We start from the raw sequence: 22601 nt of genomic DNA on the forward strand, positions 1-22601 counted from the left end.
CCAATCTCCCATCTACAGAATTCATCTACCAGTCCCGCTGTAAAGAAAAGGCTGCCAGCATTCTCAAAGATCAATTCTATCCTGGCAATGTTTTTCTACAACCTCTACCATTGGGGAGAAGGTACAGAAGCCTGAACACACGCATCAGCCGGTTTCGAAACAGTTTCTACCCTACTATTGTTAGAATACTGAATGGACTCACAAACTCTTAACTTTCGCCTGTACCTGTGTTTTTGTTTTTGCCGCTGTTTACCTATTATTTACTTATCTATGCTATTTAACTCTCTGATCTGCTTGTATTGCTCGCAAGACAAAGCTTTTCAATGTGCCTCTGTATGTGTGACAATAAATTTAATTCAATTTTTATTTCTAGTTTTCAGCATCTGCAGGATGTTGCTTTGTGCTGTGAAGAGTAAGAATTCCTGTTGCAGTGCTGGTTAAAACACAACCCCAAATTTAATGTTCACCAAAAACATAAATTGCTGGAAAATCTCAGCAGGTCTGGTAGCGTCTGTGGAGAGAAATCAATGTTTCAGGTGCAGTGACCCTTCTTCAGAACTTTTGTGCAATTTCTGTTTTGTTCCAGACTTCCCGCATCTGCAGTTCTTTCAGTTTTTTGTTTAGTAAAACGTTACTGTGATGTTTTTCCTGTCGCCTGCTGCAACCAGTGTTGGCATCTTCTAGAGAGTAATCCTTATTTCTGGAAGATTAGGGCACCCTTGACAACTTTACCAGTGCTGCCAAAAAGCAATTTCTGCAGCATATTGAGCAAGTCACAATTTGCATTTAATGGTGCACCAGTTAGAAATCCTGTGCCAAGTTCCATATACACGTACAGAGGAGCCTCAATTATCCGAATGACACGGGTGGGGAGTATTTTGTTCGGATAATCGGATTCGATATATTGAACAACCAATTGTTTGTTTAATACAGGTACATCGTATCAGTTGTTTGACACAGTGGTCTTTTGCTATAAATTATGATCCTGCTCCACGACTATCTGATGAAGGAGCTGTGCTCCGAAAGATGGTACTCCCAAATAAACCTGTTGGCGTATAACCTGTTATGGTGTGGTTTTTAACATAAACTTGAACATAATCCCCTCCCTCCCAGAAAAATCCAGACGCTGTTGGATTCTGGGAGTTGTAGTTTCTGTTCGTCTGGGACGATAAAACTACAATTCCCAGAATGCCAGGGGTGCAGGGCCGTGGCCGCACCTCTTCCCTCCCACTTACGTCGATTCGAGGCATCAGCTGCTTCGAGAAGAATGAAATCGGGAGGAAGAGAAAAAGTAGAGGCAGAGGCGTTCGCCTGAACCAAGTCGGGTCAGAAACAAGTGTCCCAGGCGTGGGGGAATGGGCCCAGCGGTTGCTGGCGCACGGCCGACGCCAACGTGCCGGGGCTGAGTGTCGAGAGTAGGCCGTAGCTCAGCGAACAAAGAGGTGTAAACAGACTAAAGAGAAGACCCCCCCCCCCCCCGGAGGAATCGGAGCTACTCCTCCCACTGCCCGAACCCAAGGGGCTCACCACCCGCAGCGGGTGGTGCCGCAAGGGGAGTGCCTCTGACCTCAGGGCCACCGGGCGACGGTGCCCGACAGAGGGTCACTGCTTAGCGGGGGTTAACTAACTTAATGCCCGGTGTGAGAGGGCTGTCAGGTTGGGCGGTCGTGCCAGTGCCCTGTCTCTTTCCCCGTGCCCATTATGTACACCTTTGTGGTCCGGGATCGGAACAGTTCCATCTATGCAGAAGTGGGCAAAGTGCTCATCTCCACGGGACAATGGCGAAGACTCAAGAGGGACAACCCCAGGTTCAACCTGATGCTGGGGGAGAGGAACAAGCTGCCTTTTGGTACCCTGGGTAAGACTTGCTCACGAAAGTGGATGCGGGGGCATCTTTCCGTTTAGACTGTTTGGAAAAATATTTTTCGTTTGTTTTAAAAAGAGGTGCTATGTTTTTAAAATGAAGGGACTTGTGATTTGTTATCTCGAGACCAGTGCAGGTTTGCACTGCAGATCTGGGCGGTGTCCTGCTATCTCCAGCACATCTCCGTGAGGTGGCCTTAATGTTTATTCGATATATTCAATACATTGTATCCAACCCAGGGGATTTAAACCTTCATTGCACCAAATGTCATGCTTTCAGATAATAAATTTTCTGGCCCTGGACTTTTTTCCTGAAACATCTAGTAAAATATTTTATTTGATTTACCTTGGAAGAAAAGTCAGATTTCTTCTTGTACTTTAAAAATCTGAAAATAATTTGGAACAGTTTTACAATTGTTCTTAACTCTATCTCTGCTGTACAATTGCAGCAAATAATGCTGTGATACTTCTTGAACTGTTGCTTCATGGGCTATCGGAAACACTAATTTCAAGCAACATCTTTCCGTCTAAAAATGTATAAACATTTTGAGCATTACCCATGTTTTATTTGCCCTTTCTTTTGACTATTTTTTGTCTCCTTGCTGAAAGCTTTGCCACTCACTGGGTGTAGGGGTGAGCAGGTAAACTTACATGTCAGTGCTGTGCCCGAGTGTCAGCTCTTCATGTATCCTCTTTGGTGCATTCAGGCTTTTGCAGTGACACAATATCCCCTTCCACTATTAAATGACAGATTCAATTGGTAAAATTGTCCCTTTCCAGACCATGTATATTCAGATCACCTAAAGCAACATCACCACCAGAGTTTATAGAAGGCTGGTGTGCTGCTTTGTTTTGACACCCCTTGCCCCCACTAAATAGCATATTTCATTCTTAGTTTTCACAAGTTCATGTTTACAAGGTCTTGAATTTTGATTATGGATTGTGTAATTGAGAAATTAAACCTAACAGAGTTGTGAGGAATGAAAGTTTATTATAAAAAGCTGCAAATATCAGAGAAAGATGGGCTACATTCTTCGAATAAGCTCAATGAGCATTCATACTTGCACTGTAAAACACAAGATAGCCCAGCAGATACATAATGCAGAATGTGTGCTTCTGTCTGAGATGCTGGAAAATTGGGAGGGTCTGTGTGTAGTTATTTGTCATTTCTCTTGCAGACAGCTTCAGTAACCTTTTTTTTTTGTCCTGCTGCATGTGAATTGGTATTTGCGGATGTCTAAATATTGCAATGTGTGAATCGCAGTGCACCAAGATGCTGGTCAGGGCTATCCAGCATTTTCCCATAAATGTTATGTTAGTGTAGCTGTGCTCTGCAGACTCAGTGACATCAGATTCTTTATTGGTGATTGGTGACTAAGCAACAGTACTGACAAACTCGACTGGGTGGGGCAGACAACTGATGTTGCATTGCACTCCATTTGGAATGATAGGACTTAGATTTTCATCTCCTGAGCAATATCTGGTGTCAACTCTGTAGTGGAAAGGGTGGGAGAGAAGAAAGTTGCTCATCCAAGGAAGTAAAAAAGAACTGAAGGGTGTGGTTATGTTCTTTCTATCAGTTGACTAATGCAGCATTGACAGAATGGGTCAGCAACCCAAGCTTTACTGCATGTAAGTAGCTTACCATCTGTACTGGGAAAACTCGGGTTTATAATGTAAGATGTAATAGCAGAGCATTTTAGCAATGATCAAGCTGAGTCAGCATAGCTTCATGAAGGGAAAAAATCATACCTGACAAACTTACTGGTATTCTGTGGGGAAACAGCAAACAGGATAGATAAAAGGGAAACTGGATGGAATATAATTTAGATTTTCAAAACATTCTTTATAAGGTGCTACATATCCGACAACTTAACGGAAGAGCCATTGATGGAGGTAGTATATTAGCATGGATAGAGGTTCGGCTAACTATTAGAAGGCATCAAAGTTTGTGCGAAGATTTGTAGCTCGGGTGCTCGTTGTTGTGGTTCTGTTCGCCGAGCTGGAAGTTTTTGTTGCAAACGTTTCGTCCCCTGGCTAGGCGACATCATCAGTGCTTGAGAGCCTCCTGCGAAGCGCTCCTTTGATGTTTCCTCCGGTGTTTATAGTGGTCTGTCCCTACCGCTTCCGGTTGTCAGTTTCAGCTGTCCGCTATAGTGGTTGGTATATTGGGTCCAGGTCGATGTGTTTGTTGATGGAGTTTGTGGATGAATGCCATGCCTCTAGGAATTCCCTGGCTGTTCTCTGGGGAGAAAGTGAGGTCTGCAGATGCTGGAGATCAAAGTTGAACATTCATCCACAAACTCCATCAACAAACACATCGACCTGCACCCAATATACCAACCACTACAGCGGACAGCTGAAACTGACAACCGGAAGCGGCAGGGACAGACCACTATAAACACCGGAGGAAACATCAAAGAAGCGCTTCGCAGGAGGCTCCCAAGCACTGATGATGTCGCCTAGCCAGGGGACGAAACGTTTGCAACAAAAACTTCCAGCTTGGTGAACAGAACCACAGCATATTAGAAGGCATAGTCGGGATAAGGAGGGCATGTTCAGGTTGACACCCTTTCACTATCGGAGTGCCAAGGAATCAATGCTGGGGTAACAGTTATTTACAATATGTTTATGACTTTTTGAGGAAATTGAATATACTATAGCCAAGTTTGTGGATGACACACAGATGGGAAGGTAAGTATTGAAGATGATGCAAAGCCTGTAGATGGTTATAGACCAGTCAAGTGAATGGGCACAAAACAGGCAGGCGGTCTGTAATGTGGGGAAGTTAAGATTTTCACCGTGGCAGAAAGAATAGAAGAGTTGAATATTATTAAAATGGGGAAAGACTGCAGAAATTTACAGAACAGCGATTTGAAAGTCCCCATCCATGAATCACTAGTTAGCATTCAAGTTCAGCAGGTAATAGTGAAAGCAAATAGAATGGCCTTTAGTTCAAAGGGAATAGAGTTCTAAAAGTGGGAGAGTTTTTCCAAAAGTGTATATGGCACTGGTCAGACAACAGTTGGAATACTATGAACAGTTTTTGACCATTTATCAGAGGAGCGATATACTATCATTAGAGGTATCCAGAGAAGTTTCACTATGCTTCAAGCAGATATGGAGCGAGTGACTGAGAAGAGGTTGGATAGGTTGGGCCTGTACTTCTTGAAATACATAAAGAGAGCTGACCTTGTTGAAGCATACAAGGTTCTTAGATGACTTGAGAGAGTAGATGCTGGAAGGTTGTTTCCCCTTATTGGAGAGTCCAGTACTAGAGGGCATATTGTTAGAATAGGGATCGCACATTTAAAACAGATGTGGAGGAATTTCTTCTGAGGGTTGTGACTCTGGAATTCTTTATCACTGAGTACTGTTGAGACTGGGTCATTAAGTATATTCAAGGATGAGAGAGATTTTTAATCAGTAAGGGAATCCAGGGTTATGAGTAAAAGGCAGGAAAGGGAAGTTGATATCAGATCAGTCATGAACTCACTGAATGGGCATAGTCTTGATGGGCAGAATGGCGTACCTCTGCTCTTATCGTCGTTTTATAGCCGTCTTAAGTCATTCTTTTGATAGGAAATCAAGTAAGGCCCAAATCCACCCCTATAACATGGAATTTCTCATTTTAAATTTTCTTTTTCCAACTAAAAGAAAATCATTTAAGAAAACAATGTCTCCTAGCTTTTGAATTGAGATTTCTTTTCAGATAGCATAGATTCGCCAAATGTCTGGTGAATAGATTATAGCTGTACAGTTTCCACCCTGTCTCTGACCCCTCCTGAAACATTGTGTGCTCTGCAGTAACCCTTTGGAGTCATTTGGTTCTTGATTGTGGCAGGCTCAACTATGGCAATCTTGACATTTCTGTTATAACTCGGGATGCATAGTGCAAACTATTTCTAACCATTAAATCAAGAAAGAACATCTAATTTAAGTCAGTGCAGTACTTGGAATTTTTCATTTTCTAAGTATAATACTTTGTATATGCGTGAATGAGATCATAAAATATAATATAGATATTGAAAATATTAAACTGGGGCCCAGCCTACAGGCTCAGTTGAATACAAAAACCCCAGGGTACTATTCAAAGCATAAGAGAAAGTTCTGTCCTATCTTTGAACAACAACTTATATCTCAATCAATATTAGAAACAACAGATCATCTTATCATATTACAATGTCTACAGCAAGGTCTCCCAAACAGTGATACAGTTGCCATGCCTCCTATATTAATATAGAGCCACTTTTTAAAAATTTCATTGGCAGTGAATTTTTTTGGGATGTCCTGAGGTTGTTAAATGTGGATGTAGGTTTGCTCACTGAGCTGCAAGGTTCAATGGCAGACATTTCGTCACCATACTAGGCAATATCTTCAGTGAGCCTCCAGATGAAACCCTACTGATTCCTGCTTTCTATTTATATGTGTGGGTTTCTTTGGGCTGGTGATGTCATTTCCTATGGTGATGTCATTTCCTGTTCTTTTTCTCAGGGGGTGGTAAATGGGATCCAAGTCAATGTTTGTTGATAGTGTTCCAGTTGGAATGCCATGCTTCTAGGAATTCTCTTGTGTGTGTCTGTTTGGCTTGTCCTAGTCGAAGTGGTGACCTTCCTTATCTGTATGTAAGGATACTAGTGAGAGAGGGTCATGTTGTTTTGTGCCCAGTTGATGTTCATGTATACTGGTGGCCAGTTTTCTGCCTGTTTGTCCAATGTAGTGTTTGTTACAGTTCTTGCATGGTATTACAAAAAAAAAACCCACCAAAGAAAAAGAACAAGAAATGACATCACCATCCCAAAGAAACCCAAACATATAAATAGAAAGCAGGATCATCAGTAGGGCTTCATCTGGAGGCTCACTGAAGATGTTGCCTAGTATGGTGACGAAACGTCTGCAAAACTAACCTTGCATCTCAGTGAGCAAACCTACATCCAGGACCTCAACCTGAGCTACAAATCTTCTCGAAACTCGTTAAATGTACCAAAGTAGTACAGGCCATTTTGTTTTTAGTTTCCACATGTATTTCACTATACAATTTTCTTTTATGCATCTCAAATCATTCAGTCATTAGCTTCCTTTCTTTGTTTCCATTTCGGAATAAGGTATAGCTGAAAGTTGCAGATGTGCAGAACATTGATGCCACTTTTAGAATACAATGTATAATTCTGGTTACCCTTCTGTAGGAATGATGTTAAATTTGAGAGGATGCAGAAAAGATTTACGGGATGTTGTAGGGCTGGAGGGTTTGAGTTATAAGGAGAAGCTGTGGTTTTTTTTCCCCGGAGCGTTAGAGGCTGAGGGGTGACTTTATAAGGGTTTATGAAATCATGAAGGGCATGGACAGGCCGAATAGCCAATGTCTTTTCCCTGGGATGGGGAGTACAAAATGAGAGGGCAGAGATTTAAGGTGAGAGGGGAAAGATTTAAAAGGGACCTAAGGTGCAACATTTTCAAGCAGAGGCTGGTTCGTATATGGAATGAGCTGCCAGAAGTAGAGGTGGAGGCTGGTACAATTACAGCATTTAAAAAGCATCTGAATAGGTATTTGAAAGGGATGGGTTTACAGGGATATGGACCAAATGCTGGCAAATGGAGCTCGCTTAGATTGGGACGTCTCGTCAGTGTGGATGAATTGAACTGAAGGGTCTGTTTCTGTGATGTATGACTCTATGATTAACTTGTCTGTTTAGGGATATTTACTGACTTGTGTAATTACAACATTTTCTGTTTCTGATTGCTAGTATTTGCAATCTACCATCCTAGGCTCCTCAAAAGCCAGTTACATTGTGATGGCTCCATCTGTGCTTAGTTTGGGATAGTGAGCTGAAAATGAGAGTGCGGCTTCCTAGCTTTGTTGATTTTAACGTCATACAAAGACGTGTTTCACATTGAACAACAGATCCAAAATGGTCCCTTTTAAATAAACATGAGTTCTGAGTTTTGTGTGTCGCCAAGTGCAACTATGCACATTCTAATAATAGTACCTTTGCTTATTTGCAGGTCATGAACCAGGACTTGCACAGCTTGTAAACTATTACAGGGGTGCTGACAAACTGTGCCGCAAGGCTTCGTTAGTCAAGTAAGTACATTGCTAGATTTAAATAAAGCTACTGTACTGTGTACACAATTTACAGAACACTCTTGAAACATTTATTGAATGTATACTTCATTTCTAGATTGGAGGGCATTGATGAAAATTTTATTTTAATTGCTAATGGTATGTGGCATCACTGGCTGGGCCAACATTTGTTGCCTAACCTTAGTTGCCCTTGAGAAGGTGATCATGAGCTACTTTCTTGAACCATTGCAGTCCATGTAGATAGACCCACAATTCCCAGAATGTTGTGGTGGTGGTGGGGAGGAGTTCCAGGATTTTGACCCTGCGACAGTGAAGGAATGACATTAAGTTTTCTAGTCAGAATGGTGAGTGGGGTTTTGGTAGGGAACTTGCAAGTGGTGACGTGCCCATGTATCTATTGCCCTTGTCCTTCTAGATGGAAGTGGTCATTGTTTTGAAAGGTACTGTCTTAGGTACTTCAGTGAGTTATGCAGTGCACCTTGTAGATGATACACGCAGCTGCTACTGTGTGTCAAGGAGTGGAAGGGTTGGATGTTTGTGGATGTGGTGTCAGTCAAGTGGGTTGCTTTGTCCTCAATAGTGTCAAGCTTCTCGAATATTGAAGCTGCACTCATCCTGGCCAATGGGGAGTATTCTATTACATTCCTGACCAGCATTCCCTCTAATTTTCTTTTCTTCTCTGCAGTCCTCTGTGGTCTGAGCATGGCAGAGACTTCCTGCTGTGATTTGCGTCAGGATGCTGATCACCTTGCACGGAATGTTGGCGTGGATGTAGCTTACAGGCAATATTGCTCCTGACTTGTGCCTTGTTGATGGTAGACAGGCTTTGGGAAGTCTGGGTGAGTTACTCATTGCTGGGTTCCTTGCATCTGAAATGCTCTTGTTGCCATTGTATGTATATGGCTAGTCCAGTTCAGTTCTGGTCAATAGTAACCTCCAAAATGTTGATATTGTGGCATTCAGTGATGGTATTGCATTGACTATCAAGGAGTAATGGCTAGCCTGTGTCACTGGAAATGGTCATTGCCTGGCATTTGTGCAAATGTGAATTCGCACTTTTCAGCCCAAGCCTGGATATTGCCCAGGCCTTGCCCTATTTGGACATTGACTACTTTAGTATCTGACGAGTTGGGGATGATACTGAAGATTGAGCAGTCAGCAGCAAATATTCCCACTTTTTTGAAGGGAAGGTTGTTGATGAAGCCGTTGAAGATAGCTGGACTTAGGACAGTACCCTGATGAATCCTGCTGAGATGACTGACCGGCAACCACCAACTTTCTATGTGCGTATGACTCTAATCAGCGGAGAGTTTTCCCGTGATTTCCACTGATTCCAGTTTTGCTAGGGCTCCTTGTTGCCACACTCCCTGAAATGTGGCCTGGGTTTCAGTTCTTCTGTTCACGTTTGAACTAATGCTGTAATGAGGTCAGGAGCCTAGTGGTATCACTGAGCAGGTCCTGTTTGATAGCACTGATGAAGAGGAGTAGCCTGATGGGGCAGTAATTGACCGGGTTAGATTTGTCCTGCTTTTTGTGTACAGGGCATACCTGGGGAACTTTCTTGTGGTGGGGTAGACACCAGTGTTGTAGCTATATTGGAACAATGTAGGAACCTGATGGTTGTGCAGCAATTCCTGGAGCACAAGTCATTAGTACCATTGCCAGAATGTTGTCAGGACCCATGGTTTTTGCAGTATCCAGTGCCTTCAACATTTTCTTGATATTAAGGGGAGTGAATAGAATTGGCTGAAGATTGGTATCTGTGATGCTGGGGATGGGGCCAAGCTGGATTATCCACTCGGTGCTTCTGGCTGAAGATTATTGTGAATGCTTTAGCTTTATCTCTTGCACTGATGTGCTGAGCTTCCTCACCGTTAAAGATGTGATATGTATGGAGCTACCTCCATTGAATTGTTTAATTGTCCTCCTCAATTCGCAACTGTATGTAGCAGCACTGTGGAGCTTAGATCTGATCAGTTCGTTGTGAAATTGCTTAGTTCTGTCTACGACTTGCTCCTTATGCTGTTTGAGATGCAAATAGTCCATTTTTGTAGCTTTACCAAGTTGATACCTCATTTGTTTTTTGGCATGTGTGCTGCTGGTGTTCCTGGCACATTCTCCTGTATTCACTGTTCCAGGGTTGGTCCCCTGACTTGATGGAAATGTGTTGCTGGAAAAGCGCAGCAGGTCAGGCAGCATCTAGGGAACAGGAGAATCGACGTTTCGGGCATTAGCCCTTCTTCAGGAAAGAAGGCTAATGCCCGAAACGTCGATTCTCCTGTTCCCTAGATGCTGCCTGACCTGCTGCGCTTTTCCAGCAACACATTTCCATCTCTGATCTCCAGTATCTGCAGACCTCACTTTCTCCCCTGACTTGATGGTAATGGTAGAATGGGGATATGCTGGGCAATGAGGTTGAGATTGCTTTGATTCTGCTGTTTGTTGATGGCCCACAGCGCCTCATGGATGGCCAGTCTTGAGTTACTGGGTCTGTTTGAAGTCTGTCCCATTATGCATAGCATAAGGTGGTCTCAGTGTGAATATTCATGTTTACACAGATGTGTTTATGGCAAACAACTTGGCAAGGATGTGGTCAAGTATGTTTTCCCCTCTTGGTTCCCTCACCATCTGCCGCAGACCCAGTCCAGCAGGTTTGTCCTTTCAGCCTCGACCAACTCGCTCAATCGTGCTGGAGCAGTGGTGGTGAACATTGAAGTTTCCCTCCCACATTCTGTACCCTTTTCACTCTGTGCTTCCTCCAAGTTTTAACAAAAATATTTGTCAACATTGTTAATTCTAATTTCACCCCATGATTGTGTTGTATATAGCTTCTAGGTTAGTGGCATTGTAAATCTTCCGAAAGTACATAGACTGCAGTGGTTCAAGAAGCTGACCCCCATCTTCTCAAAGGCAATCATAACCATATCCTATCAGTGAATAAGATGGAAACAAAATTGGTCTCCTTCCTATCAGAAAGATGTTGTGAAACTTGAAAGGATTCATAGAGTCATAGAGATGCACAGCATGGAAACCGACCCTTCGGTCCAACCCGTCCATGCCGACCAGATATCCCAACCCAATCTAGTCTCACCTGCCAGCGCCCGACCCATATCCCTCCAAACCCTTCCTATTCATATACCCATCCAAATGCCTCTTAAATGCTGCAATTGTAGTAGCCTCCACCACATCATCTGGCAGCTCATTCCATTCACGTACCACCCTCTGCGTGAAAACGTTGCCCCTTAGGTCTCTTTTATATCTTTCCCCTCTCATCCTAAACCTATGCCCTCTAGTTCTGGACTCCCCGACTCCAGGGAAAAGACTTTGTCTATTTATCCTATCTATGCCCCTCATAATTTTGTAAATCTCTAAAAGGTCACCCCTCAGCTTCAGACGCTCCAGAGAAAACAGCCCCAGCCTGTTCAGCCTCCCCCTATAGCTCAAATCCTCCAACCCTGGCAACATCCTTGTAAATCTTTACTGAACCCTTTCAAGTTTCACAACGTCTTTCCGATAGGAAGGAGACCAGAATTGCATGCAATACTCCAACAGTGGCCTAACCAATGTCCTGTACAGCCGCAACATGACCTCCCAACTCCTGTACTCAATACTCTGACCAATAAAGGAAAGCATACCAAATGCCACCTTCACTATCCTATCTACCTGCGACTCCGCTTTCAAGGAGCTGTGAACCTGCACTCCAAGGTCTTTGTTCAGCAACACTGCCTAGGACCTTACCATTAAGTGTATAAGTCCTGCTAAGATTTGCTTTCCCAAAATGCAGCACCTCGCATTTATCTGAATTAAACTCCATCTGCCACTTCTCAGCCCATTGGCCCATCTGGTCCAGATCCTGTTGTAATCTGAGGTAATCCTCTTCGCTGTCCACTACACCTCCAATTTTGGTGTCATCTGCAAACTTACTAACTGTATTACTTATGCTTGCATCCAAATCATTTATGTAAATGACAAAAAGTAGAGGGCCCAGAACCAATTCTTGTGGCACTCCACTGGTCACAGGCCTCCAGTCTGAAAAACAACCCTCCACCACCACCCTCTGTCTTCTACCTTTGAGCCAGTTCTGTATCCAAATGGCTAGTTCTTCCTGTATTCCATGAGATCTAACCTTGCTAATCACTCTCCCATGGGGAACCTTGTTGAACGCCTTACTGAAGTCCGTATAGATCACATCTACTGCTCTGCTGTCATCAATCTTCTTTGTTACTTCAAAAAACTCAATCAAGTTTGTGAGACGTGATTTCCCATGCACAAAGCCATGTTGACTGTCCCGAATCAGTTCTTGTCTTTCCATTACATGTACATCCTGTCCCTCAGGATTCCCTCCGACAACTTGCCCACTACTGAGGTCAGGCTCACCGGTCTATAGTTCCCTGGCTTGTCTTTACCGTCCTTCTTAAACAGTGGCACCACGTTTGCCAACCTCCAGTCTTCCAGCACCTCATCTGTGATTATCGATGATACAAATATCTCAGCCAGAGGCCCAGCAATCACTTCTCTAGCTTCCCACAGAGTTCTCGGGTACACCTGATCAGGTCCTGGGGAGTTTTCCACCTTTTAACCGTTTCAAGACATCCAGCACTTCCTCCTCTTTAATCTGGACATTTTGCAGAAAAGATTTACAGGGATGTTGCCAGGGTTGGAGGATTTGAGCTCCAGGGAGACGCTGAACAGGTTGGGACTGTTTTCCTTTGAGTGTCTGAGGCTAAGGGGTGACCTTATAGAGGTTTTCAAAATCATGAGGGGCATAGATAGGGTAAATAAGCAAAGTCTTTTTCCTGGGGTATATCTCTATGACTCTGACTCTATAAGGTCAGCAGTGTTAACGGTTGTTCATCAATTTGAAAGGTACTTTCTTTTGTCTGTTGTTTAAAATTTAAAAATAAGTTACCTAGTTGTTTTGAGGATCACATAACTCGAGTCAACTCAGCAGATGTAACTTGATGCATTCATTTTGTGCAACACCAATTTAATAATGTTCAGAGCAACTCCATAAAGTACAATGCCTTTTCCTGTTTACAAACCTTTTTCAAGAGCTGAGGATATTGTTAGACTGATCATGAGTACTACTGAAGCTGTTGGCATAAAGGCCTTTGAAGATCTGTAATAAGTCATTTGTAGTTCTTTGTCTTGTTAAGCTTTGCAAGCTTTTTGCCATATGAAGTGTATAATGGAACCTGGCCAGTAATTTAAGAACAATATGTAGCACTCTTAATTTAATGAAACATCACAGGCCACTTTTCAAGTGCTTTATGAAGCAAAATTAACCACGCATCCACGTAAGGGATAACTGGGAAAGGTAACTGCTAGCTAGGTTAAAGAGGAAGTTTATAAGGCAAATCTTGAAGGAGGAAAGTGGGGTGCAGAGTTACAAAAGTTCAAAGGAATTCTAAGGCTTGGGGCCAGTGCTCATGAAGGCGAAAACAGTTAAAATTAAGGATACTTGAGGCCAGAATTAGATGAGCACAGATATCTTTTGAGGGTTTTGGAGCTGGAGGAGAAGGTAAAAATGGGGGAAGTTAAGACCATGGATGAATTTCAAAATAAGATTGGGAATTTTAAGTATTACTGGACTGGGAGCCGATGTAGGTCAGTAAGCAAAGGGTAATAGGAGAACGGGACTTGATGCAAGTAAGAAGATGGACTGTAAAATTTTGGATGAACTCAATTTAATGTTGGGTGGAATGTGAGACACCAATCAGGAGTGTATTAGAATAATCAAGTCTGGGCTCAGAGACCTGGATGAGGTTGGGCCAGGGATTACTTCAATTGATATTATGGAGATAGGAAAAAAAACATTATTGATGGTAGTGTGAATATGGGTTTGGAAGCTCACCTTGGGATCAATAATGACAATGGTTGCAAATAACGTAGCAACAGGGCAACTGTTGAGAGAGGTGGTGGTGCGGTAGATCTGTGCCTCACCAGCGCACATGTGAAAACTGAAGTGTTTTTTGGACGACATCTCTAAGGAGCAACATTTAGATGAGAAATAGGAGGACATCAGCGGTACTGGTGCAGGAGCAGAAAAAGAAGTCATTACCTGTGAGTCTTTGACTGTGATTAGATCAGAATTTAACCAGGAAAGTGCATTCCAACCCAGCTGCATGACAATGAAAAGATGTTGGATGAAAATGGTTGCAGTCCAAGACTGCAGGCAGCACAGAAAGGATGAGGAGAGATACTTCATTCTCGTCATAGGAACGTAGCATTTGTGACTTTGAGTTGTTTTGGTACTGTGCACAAAAACCTAATTATAAGAACATAACTGTTGAGACCTCTGTTCTTGCCGTAGTGTTTAACATTTTACTTTTGCCCACCCCAGTGACCCTGTTCATTGCATCCTCCAATATGAACATGACTGTGTCCTTTATGGTCTGTATTGTATTTGTTTTGTGCTGTGTTAGCTCGAACAACTGTGAATTTGTTATAATTGCCCATGTGGCTGTGGGACCATATTCCTTCTCCTGGGTGCTATCCAGTGAATGTTGGAAAGCTTTTTGTGTGTATGTGTCCCTCTGTATTCTTCTATGAGGACATATGATGCTTGCATGGTTAAAAGAGGTAGTAGTGGGACATCTTTGAAGACAACTTCAGACGTTTAGAATCATAGAATTCCTATAGTGCAGAAAAAGGCCATTTTAGATTACTTAGTATGGAAACAGGCCCTTCAGCCCAACAAGTCCACACCGACCCACCGAAGCGCAACCCATCCAGACCCATTCCCCTACATTTACCCCTTCACCTAACACTACGGGCAATTTAGCATGGCCAATTCACCTAACCTGCACATTTTTGGACTGTGGGAGGAAACCCTCGCAGACACTGGGAGAATGTGCAGACTCCACATAGTCAGTCGCCTGAAGCGGGAATTGAACCCGGGTCTCTGGTGCTGTGAGGCAGCAGTGCTAACCACTGTGCCACTGTGCTGCCATTTGACCCATCAAGTTCTTTACTGGCCCACCAAAGAGCATCCCACCCAAATCCAGGCCCCTCCCCTATCCCTGTAACTTGGCATTTACCATGGCTAATTCACCTAGGGAGAATGTGCAAGCTTCACATAGTCACCCAAGGCTAGAATCGAACCCCGGGGTTTGGTGTTGTGAGGCAGCAGAACTAGCCGCTGTGCCACCCTAAGACTCAATCGTTAATTGAGGACTGGAATGATGTGTGGACTAGATTTACTAGGATGGTGCATTTCTTTGAGATGAATTTTATTGCATCAGTCAGGTAATTTTTGACATCTTCTTTGGTCATTTTTTTGATATTAGTTCACAAAACACCAAATTTATTGAGTTCTGTCCTGCACCTTCTCACGGTGGAATTTGAGTTCTGCACTTTTGGTTGGTTTTCCAGGGCCATGAACTCTTGAGTTTGTACACAATAAGTAACATATCTTCAGAGTTTCTTAAATTAACAACTTACTCAGTGGTTTTTATTTTCCAAAATGTACATCATCTCACCTTTTTCAAAAGGAAGGGAGGTCAGTATCAAAATCATTATTGCTTGTAAAGCATGCAAACTCGTCTGTAAGGAAGCACCAGTTGACATGAATTAATATATTGAATAAAGACAGTTGATTTTGACTGTTAAGAGTTTGTTTGTGTTTGTGCGCAAGGGTTTGTTTAAAGTTTCTATTTTATACTCGTTATGTTCCTCTTGCTCAATGTGGGAGCTCAGGGACGTGGCTGATGTCCCTGGCTCCTTCACATGCAGGAAGTGTCCAGCTGCAACTCTTGTTAGATCACGTGACTACTCTGGAGCTGCAGATGGACTCACTTTGGAGCAACCGAGTTGCTGAGGAGGTCATGATTAGCACACCTAGCGAATTGGTCATACCGAAGATTAGGATTGCTGAGGGAGAAAGGGAATGGGTGACCAAACAGCAGAGAGAGCAGGAAGGCTGTGCAGGTGTCACCTGCAGTCATCTCCCTCCAAAGCAGCTATACAGTTTAGATACTGTTAGGGGGGGGGGATGGCTCATTAGGGGGAAGGCAGCAGTAGCTAGGTTCATGGCACTGTGGCTGGCTCTGCTGTACAGAAGGGTGGGAAAAGAATGGAAAGGCTGTAGACATAGGGGATTCAATTGTAAGGGAATAGATAGGCGGTTTTGTGGTCAAAAATGAGATCCTGAGTGGCATGTTGCCTCCCAGGTGCACGGGTCAGGGATGTCTCCGATTGGCTGCAGGACATTCCGAAGGAGGAGTGTGAACAGCCAGCTGTCATGGTGCATATAGGCACTAATGACCTAGGTAATAAGTGGGATGAGGTCTTACAAGCAGAATTTAGGGAGTTAGGAGCCAAGTTAAAAAGTAGGACCTCAGAGGTAGTAATCTCAGGATTGCTACCAGTGCCACATTCTAGTAAGAGTAGAAATGAAAGAATAGGCAGGATGAATTGAGTGGATTGAGAGATGGTGCAGGAGGGAGGTTCTGATTTTTGGGACATTTCGATCGGTTCTGAGGAAGGTGGGACTGTTACAAATTGGACCGTCTACACCTGGGCAGGACTGGAACCAATGTCCTATGGGGTGCTTTTGCTAATGCTGTTGGGGAGGGTATAAACTAATGTGGCAAGGGGATGGGAACCAAATGAGGTGGTTAGTGGACAGGAAAGAGGTAGTAACTAAAGCCTGTAAGGAACTAGATAATGAAGTCAGTGTGACCAAAGGGAAGAGTAGGCAGGATGAAGGGCTTTTGCCCGAAACGTTGATTTCGCTGCTCCTTGGATGCTGCCTGAACTGCTGTGCTCTTCCAGCACCACTAATCCAGAATCTGGTTTCTAGCATCTGCACTCATTGTTTTTACCAGGAAGCAGATGTTGAATGCAAAGGGACAGGTCATCTGTGGTGCATTTGTTTTAATGTGAGAAATGTAGTAGATAAGGCAGATGAACTTAGGGTTTGGAATACCACCTGGGAGTATGATATTGCTATTACTGAGACTTGGTTGAGGGAAGGACAAGATTGGCAACTAATTATCCCAGAATATAGATGCTTCAGGGAGGATAGAGTGGGAGGTAAAAGGGGTAGAGGAGGATTTGCATTACTGGTCAGAGAATATCACAGCTGTCCTGAAGGAGGGCACTGTGGAGGATTCGAACAGTGAGGTAATATGAGCAGAGCTCAAAATAGGAAGGGTGCGGTAACAATATTGGAGCTGTACTACAGGCTTTGCCACAGTGAGCGTGAGATAGAGGTACAAATCTGTAGATCGTTTATGTAAAGATATAGGAGTAACAGGATGGTGGTGTTGGAAGATTTTAATTTTCTCAACATTAACTGGGATTCACTTAGTGTTAGAGGTGTAGATGAAGCTGAATTTGAAAGGAGCATCCAGGACAGTTTTGTAGAGCAAGATGTAAGTAGTCCAACTCAGGAAGGGGGCATATACAGGACCTGATGTTGGGGAATGAGCTTGGCCAGGTGGTTGAAGTTTCATTAGGGGATTACATAAGTTTTAGAATGCTCATGGACAGAGATGAGAGTGGTTCTAAATGAAGAATGCTAAATTGGGGGAAGGCCAACTATAGCAAAATTCGGCAGGAGATATGGAATGTTGATTGGGAGCAGCTGTTTGAGAGTAAATCCACATTTGATATGTGGGAGGCTTTTAAAGTGAAGTTGATTAGAGTGCAGAACAGACATGTCCCTATGAAAATGAGGGATAGAAATGGCAGCATTAGGGGACCATGGATGACAGGTGAAATTGTGAGACTAGCTAAGAGGAAAAAGGAAGCATACATAAGGTCTGGTGACTGAAAACAGACAAAGCTTTGGAAGAATTTTGGGAAAGTAGGACTAATCTGAAACAAGAAAATAAGAGTTCTAAAAGGGGTCATGAGATCTCTTTAAAAAACCAGGGTTCAGGAAAATCACAAAGCCTTTTATTTATATATAAGGAGCAAGAGGGTAACTAGAGAACAAAGGGGGAAAGTTATGGTGGAGTTAGAGAAAATGGGTGAGATTCTTACTGAGTACTTTGTGTCAGTACTCACCGAGGAGAGGGACATGACGGATGTTGAGGTTAGGGATAGGTCAAGTCAGCATAAAGAGGGAGGAAATGTTGAGTATTCTAAAAGGCATTAAGGTGGACAAGTCCCCAGGTCCAGATGGGATCTATTCTAGGTGATGACTGAAGCGAGAGAGGAAGTACTGGGGCCTTTGCAGCATCCTTGAACTGGGGTGAGTTTCCGGAGGACTGAAGAATTGCTAATTCTATCCCCTTGTTTAAGGATAGCAAGGATAATCCAGGTAATTATAGACTGGTGAGCCTGACATCGGTGGTAGAGAAGCTGCTGGAGAAGATACTGAGGGATAGGATCTTATTTACATTTGGAAGAAAATGGGCTTATCAGTGATAGGCAGCATGGTTTTATGCAGGGAAGGTAATGTCTTACCAACTTAATAGAATTCTTTGAGGAAGTGACAAAATTGATTGAGGGAAGGGCTGTAGATGTGTATATATAGACTTCAGTAAGGCATTTGAAAAGGTTCCCCATGGTAAGCTGATGAAGAAAGTGAAGTTGCATGGGGTCAAGCATGTACTATCTAGATGGATAGAGAACTGGCTGGGCAGCAGGAGACATGGTAGTAGTGGAAGGGAGTTTCTCAAAATGGAGAACTGACCAGTAGTGTTCCACAGGGATCTGTGCTAGGGCCATTGTTGTTTGTGATATACATTAATGATCTCGAAGGTAAAGGTGGTCATTAGCAAGTTTGCAGTTGACACTAAGATTGGTGGAGTTGCTGATAGTGAAGGGGGCTGTCAGGTAATGCACCAGAATACAGATAAATTGGAGAGTTTGGTGGAGAAATGGCGGAGTTCAATCCGGGCAAATGCGAGATGATGCATTTTGGAAGATCTAATTCAAGAACGAACTATATGGTAAATGGAAAAGCCCTGGGAAAATTGATGTACAGAGAGATCTTGGTGTTAAGGTCCATTGTACCTTGAAGGTGGCAACACAGTTTGATAGTGGTCAAATAGACATATGGCATACTTTCCTTCATCAGACGTGGTATTGAGTACGAGTTGGTAGGTCATGTTACAGTTGTATAGGACTTTGTTTGGCAACATTTGGATAACTGTGTGCAGTTCTGGTTGCCACATTTCCAGCAGGATGTGGATGCTTTGGAGAGAGTGCAGAGGGGGTTCACCAGGATGTTGCCTGGTATGGAAGACACTAGCTATGAAAAGGAGTTGAGTATATTTTAAGATTATTTTCATTAGAAAGACAGGCTGAGTGGAGACCTGATTGAGGTCTACAAAATCATGAGGTATAGACAGGTGTATAGCAAGAAGGTTTTTTTTTCCCCTGGAGTGGGGAACTCAATTACTAGGGGTCACAAGTTCAAGGTGAGAGGGGACAAGTTCTTTACATAGAGGTGGTGGGTACCTGGAATGTGTTGCCAGCGGAGGTGGTAGAGGAGGGCATGATAGCATCATTTAAGATGTATCTCGACAGATACGTGACTGGACAGGGAGCAGAGGCATACAGATCCTTGGAGAATAAGCGACAGGTTTAGAGAGAGGATCTGGATCGGCGTAGGCTTGGAGGACGAAAGGGCCTGCTCCTGTGCTGTAACTTTTCTTTGTTTAAAAGGAAGTTTACTTTTGTTTGTGGTTTGCTTTTCAAATTAAGTGTCATACTCCTCCTAAATTAGACTCATCAAGACAATCCCAGAACTGATGGAATCGTGCACCTGGTTTCCAGAATCTTATGTGATCTATCCCATGGGTCTTCACACTACGCTGATACCTGTGAAAAATGGCATTAAAGCACAAAGAAATAACGTGAGGACAGACGATCGGGAAGCATTTTTGGCATCCTACCACAAGAGAAGGGAAAATGGAGAAAGCAACGTGTGGATAGCTAAATCTTCAGCAGGTGCTAAAGGTATGAATTACCTTTGATACCTGCATGCTAATTCTTCAAATGTATGAAAGGTAAGTGCTTTTGATACTATTGCTTGTGAATCAGGAGAAGCCCTGGATCCCTCGAGCAAATCTTCTGCCATACCGGAGGGTGGTTTGTATGTGGAATGAACTGCCAGAAGAAGTGGTAGATGTAAGTACAGTTACAACTTTTAAAAGGCATTTGGAAAGCTGTATGAATAGGAAACATTTAGAGGAACGTGGGTCAAATGCGGATAAGTGGAACTAGTTTAGTTTGGGAAACGTGGTCATCATGGACAAGTTGGACTGAAGGGTGTGTTTCCATGCTGTATGACTGTGTAATCAAGCTTGTTCACAAGCCATTCACCACTTTGATCCTGTCAGGTCCACCCTAGTTCCTGATTTAAGATGCCTCGTTGCTCATCAACTTGCAATGATTTCCTATTACAGGGGACTATGTTCCTGGGGAACCCAGGAGTCCCTTGCTCTCTGTTGCTGGTTTTGCTGTGAGATGGCCAGGAGTTGTTAAATGTGGCTGGCTGCCCACCAGGTAACGAAATATTGAAACTAGGAGCAGGAGTAGGTCATTTGGCTGTTCAAGCCTGCTCTGCTATTCAATATGATCATGGCTGATACTACTGTGTTCTCATTCTTTCCCCAAACCCTTTGATCCCTCTAACCTTAGGAACTATATCTATCTCCTTTTGAAAATATTCAATGTTTTAGCCTCAATTACTTTCTGTGGCATGAATTCCACAGGCTCATCACCCTCTGGGTGAAAATGTTTTTTCCTCATCTCAGTCCTAAAAGGCCTATCATATATTACTTAAACTATGATCTCTAGTTCTAGACTACCCAGTCATCAGGATCATCCTGTGTTTACCATCTGGTCTTTTCCGATTTTATAGGTTTCTATATGATCCCTTTCATTCTTCTAAACTCGAGTGAATATAATCCTAACTGATCTAGTCTGTTATTAAATGTCATCCCAGGAATCAGTCTGGGAAAACCTCTCTCCATAGCTAGAACATCCTTCCTCAGATAAGGAGACCAAAACTGCCCACGGTACTCCAGTTTGGCCTTACCAAGCCCTTGTATGATTTCAGCAAGGCATCCCTGCTCCTGTACTCGAAGCCTCTCACTAAGAAGGCTAGTGGATATTAGAAGCATCCTGAAAGAGCAAGGCTGTGCAGCAGGTAATATGCAAAACTCTTTGTTGTAGTTGTACTATGGTAAGAAATTGATTTAAATGTTTTGATTCAAGTATCCCACTCCATGCTTGGATCCTCTATTCTTCCCAAACCCTTTTCCAATGTCCTTTCTCCTCTCTTTAATATAGTGTCCCATTTATCCATTTATCCTCACTATAGAATTCTGCCTGCAGTCTCGCTGACTACATCACTATGCCTTCAAAAATGTTTCACATTTAACATTGCTTATTGCTTTTTGCTGCATTCTGTTTGTCCTTGGGCTTGACCTCCAACTGTGAAGTGACTTGGGACTTCTGTTTTATTGTCTGGAAGGTCTTTTACAAATGTTGTTCAGCATTCACAGTAATGAGTAAGAGTCTCTAATTGTTGATCAAGGATAAGACTGTGATCGATATTTCCCTCTACCAGGTCCTGATGTACCAGGTCTAATTATAGATGAGGTTAGCTAATTGCATCTGACTATGAAACTCTGACTTGTATAGCGCTTGCATTTTAAATAAGTGTAGTTAAATACTTAGCCTTCAGGATTTTATCTTCTATTTTTAGACTTTTTGAGTTGGAATACAATTGAGCGATTTAGTGGTATTTCAACATACCACTGAAGCATCTTGCTATCTTCTGTGTGTGTTTTATTTAAGATAATACATGTCAAGTTATAGTAGGTATTCCCCTTACTCTGTTTCTCATAAAAAGCATGTAATGAAGAAGTAATGCATCATTCTATTCACTGTGTAGCTATGGGACATCTCCAGTTTTAACATACACTGTGGTGTCAGTCCAGATTATATCTATGATGGAATGCTGCATTGTTATAAGGGCTGTTAGAAGAGATATTCAACTGGAGGCACAGTCTGACTTTGTACAAGTTGTGTATCATGTGTGCACTTATTTGCACATGAAGTGTCTTGAATGATCAGAGGGTCATTATCGAAGATCTAAATAACTAAACCACTTTCTTTACTTAATTGCAACATCCTGACTCTACATTCAGCATATGTTTCTAATTGAATTTGTACATTGCTATCTCTTACAGGTACTGGAATTTTTATTTCCTCTGACGCTAATGAATTGATGGATTACATTGATAATCAAGGTCAAGTTCATGTGATTCAGAAATACCTCGAGAAACCTTTACTTTTAGAACCAGGACATCGCAAATTTGACATCAGGTAAAGAAGGCTTTGTTTGTTTTTGTTTATGGGGTGTGAAATCTTTTGTTCCAGTTTTCTTTCTTTCCCATTTCTTTGACTCTGCATGTCAAATAATAATATAAGAAGATAATAAATAGGAACAAGAGTAGGCTATTTGGCATTTCAAGCCTGCTGCTGTTCAATAAGATCATGCATGGTTGATCTGCAAAGGGCCGCAACTCCTCTTTCATGTCAACTCCTCAAAGCTGTAAACTCCCTGATATTTCAAAGATCCGTCTGCATCCTTTTTTAAGAACTTTCAATGATTTGGCCATTGTCCTGTCTGGGATAAGGAATTACAGTTGTTCACTATCCTCTGGGAGAAGAAATTCCTTTGCAC

The 22601-nt window shown here is 42.8% G+C and overlaps 1 protein-coding gene across 2 annotated transcripts in view; it reads left to right on the plus strand.

Moving 5' to 3' along the window:
• The first annotated feature begins 1209 nt into the window (after positions 1-1209).
• ttl (tubulin tyrosine ligase) overlaps positions 1210-22601 on the plus strand; it is a 43624-nt gene continuing 22232 nt past the window's right edge. For both annotated transcript variants that reach the window (XR_006311248.1, XM_043687197.1), the window contains exons 1-4: positions 1210-1858; positions 7867-7945; positions 19629-19861; positions 22105-22240. Coding sequence is in view for 1 of the 2 variants with exons in the window: in XM_043687197.1 (XP_043543132.1) it covers positions 1702-1858; positions 7867-7945; positions 19629-19861; positions 22105-22240 (605 nt within the window). In the remaining variant the exon portion in view is untranslated. The remainder of the gene's footprint in view (positions 1859-7866; positions 7946-19628; positions 19862-22104; positions 22241-22601) is intronic.

The sequence above is a fragment of the Chiloscyllium plagiosum genome, chromosome 3 (assembly GCF_004010195.1).
Source record: "Chiloscyllium plagiosum isolate BGI_BamShark_2017 chromosome 3, ASM401019v2, whole genome shotgun sequence".
Taxonomy (NCBI): Eukaryota; Metazoa; Chordata; class Chondrichthyes; order Orectolobiformes; family Hemiscylliidae; genus Chiloscyllium; species Chiloscyllium plagiosum.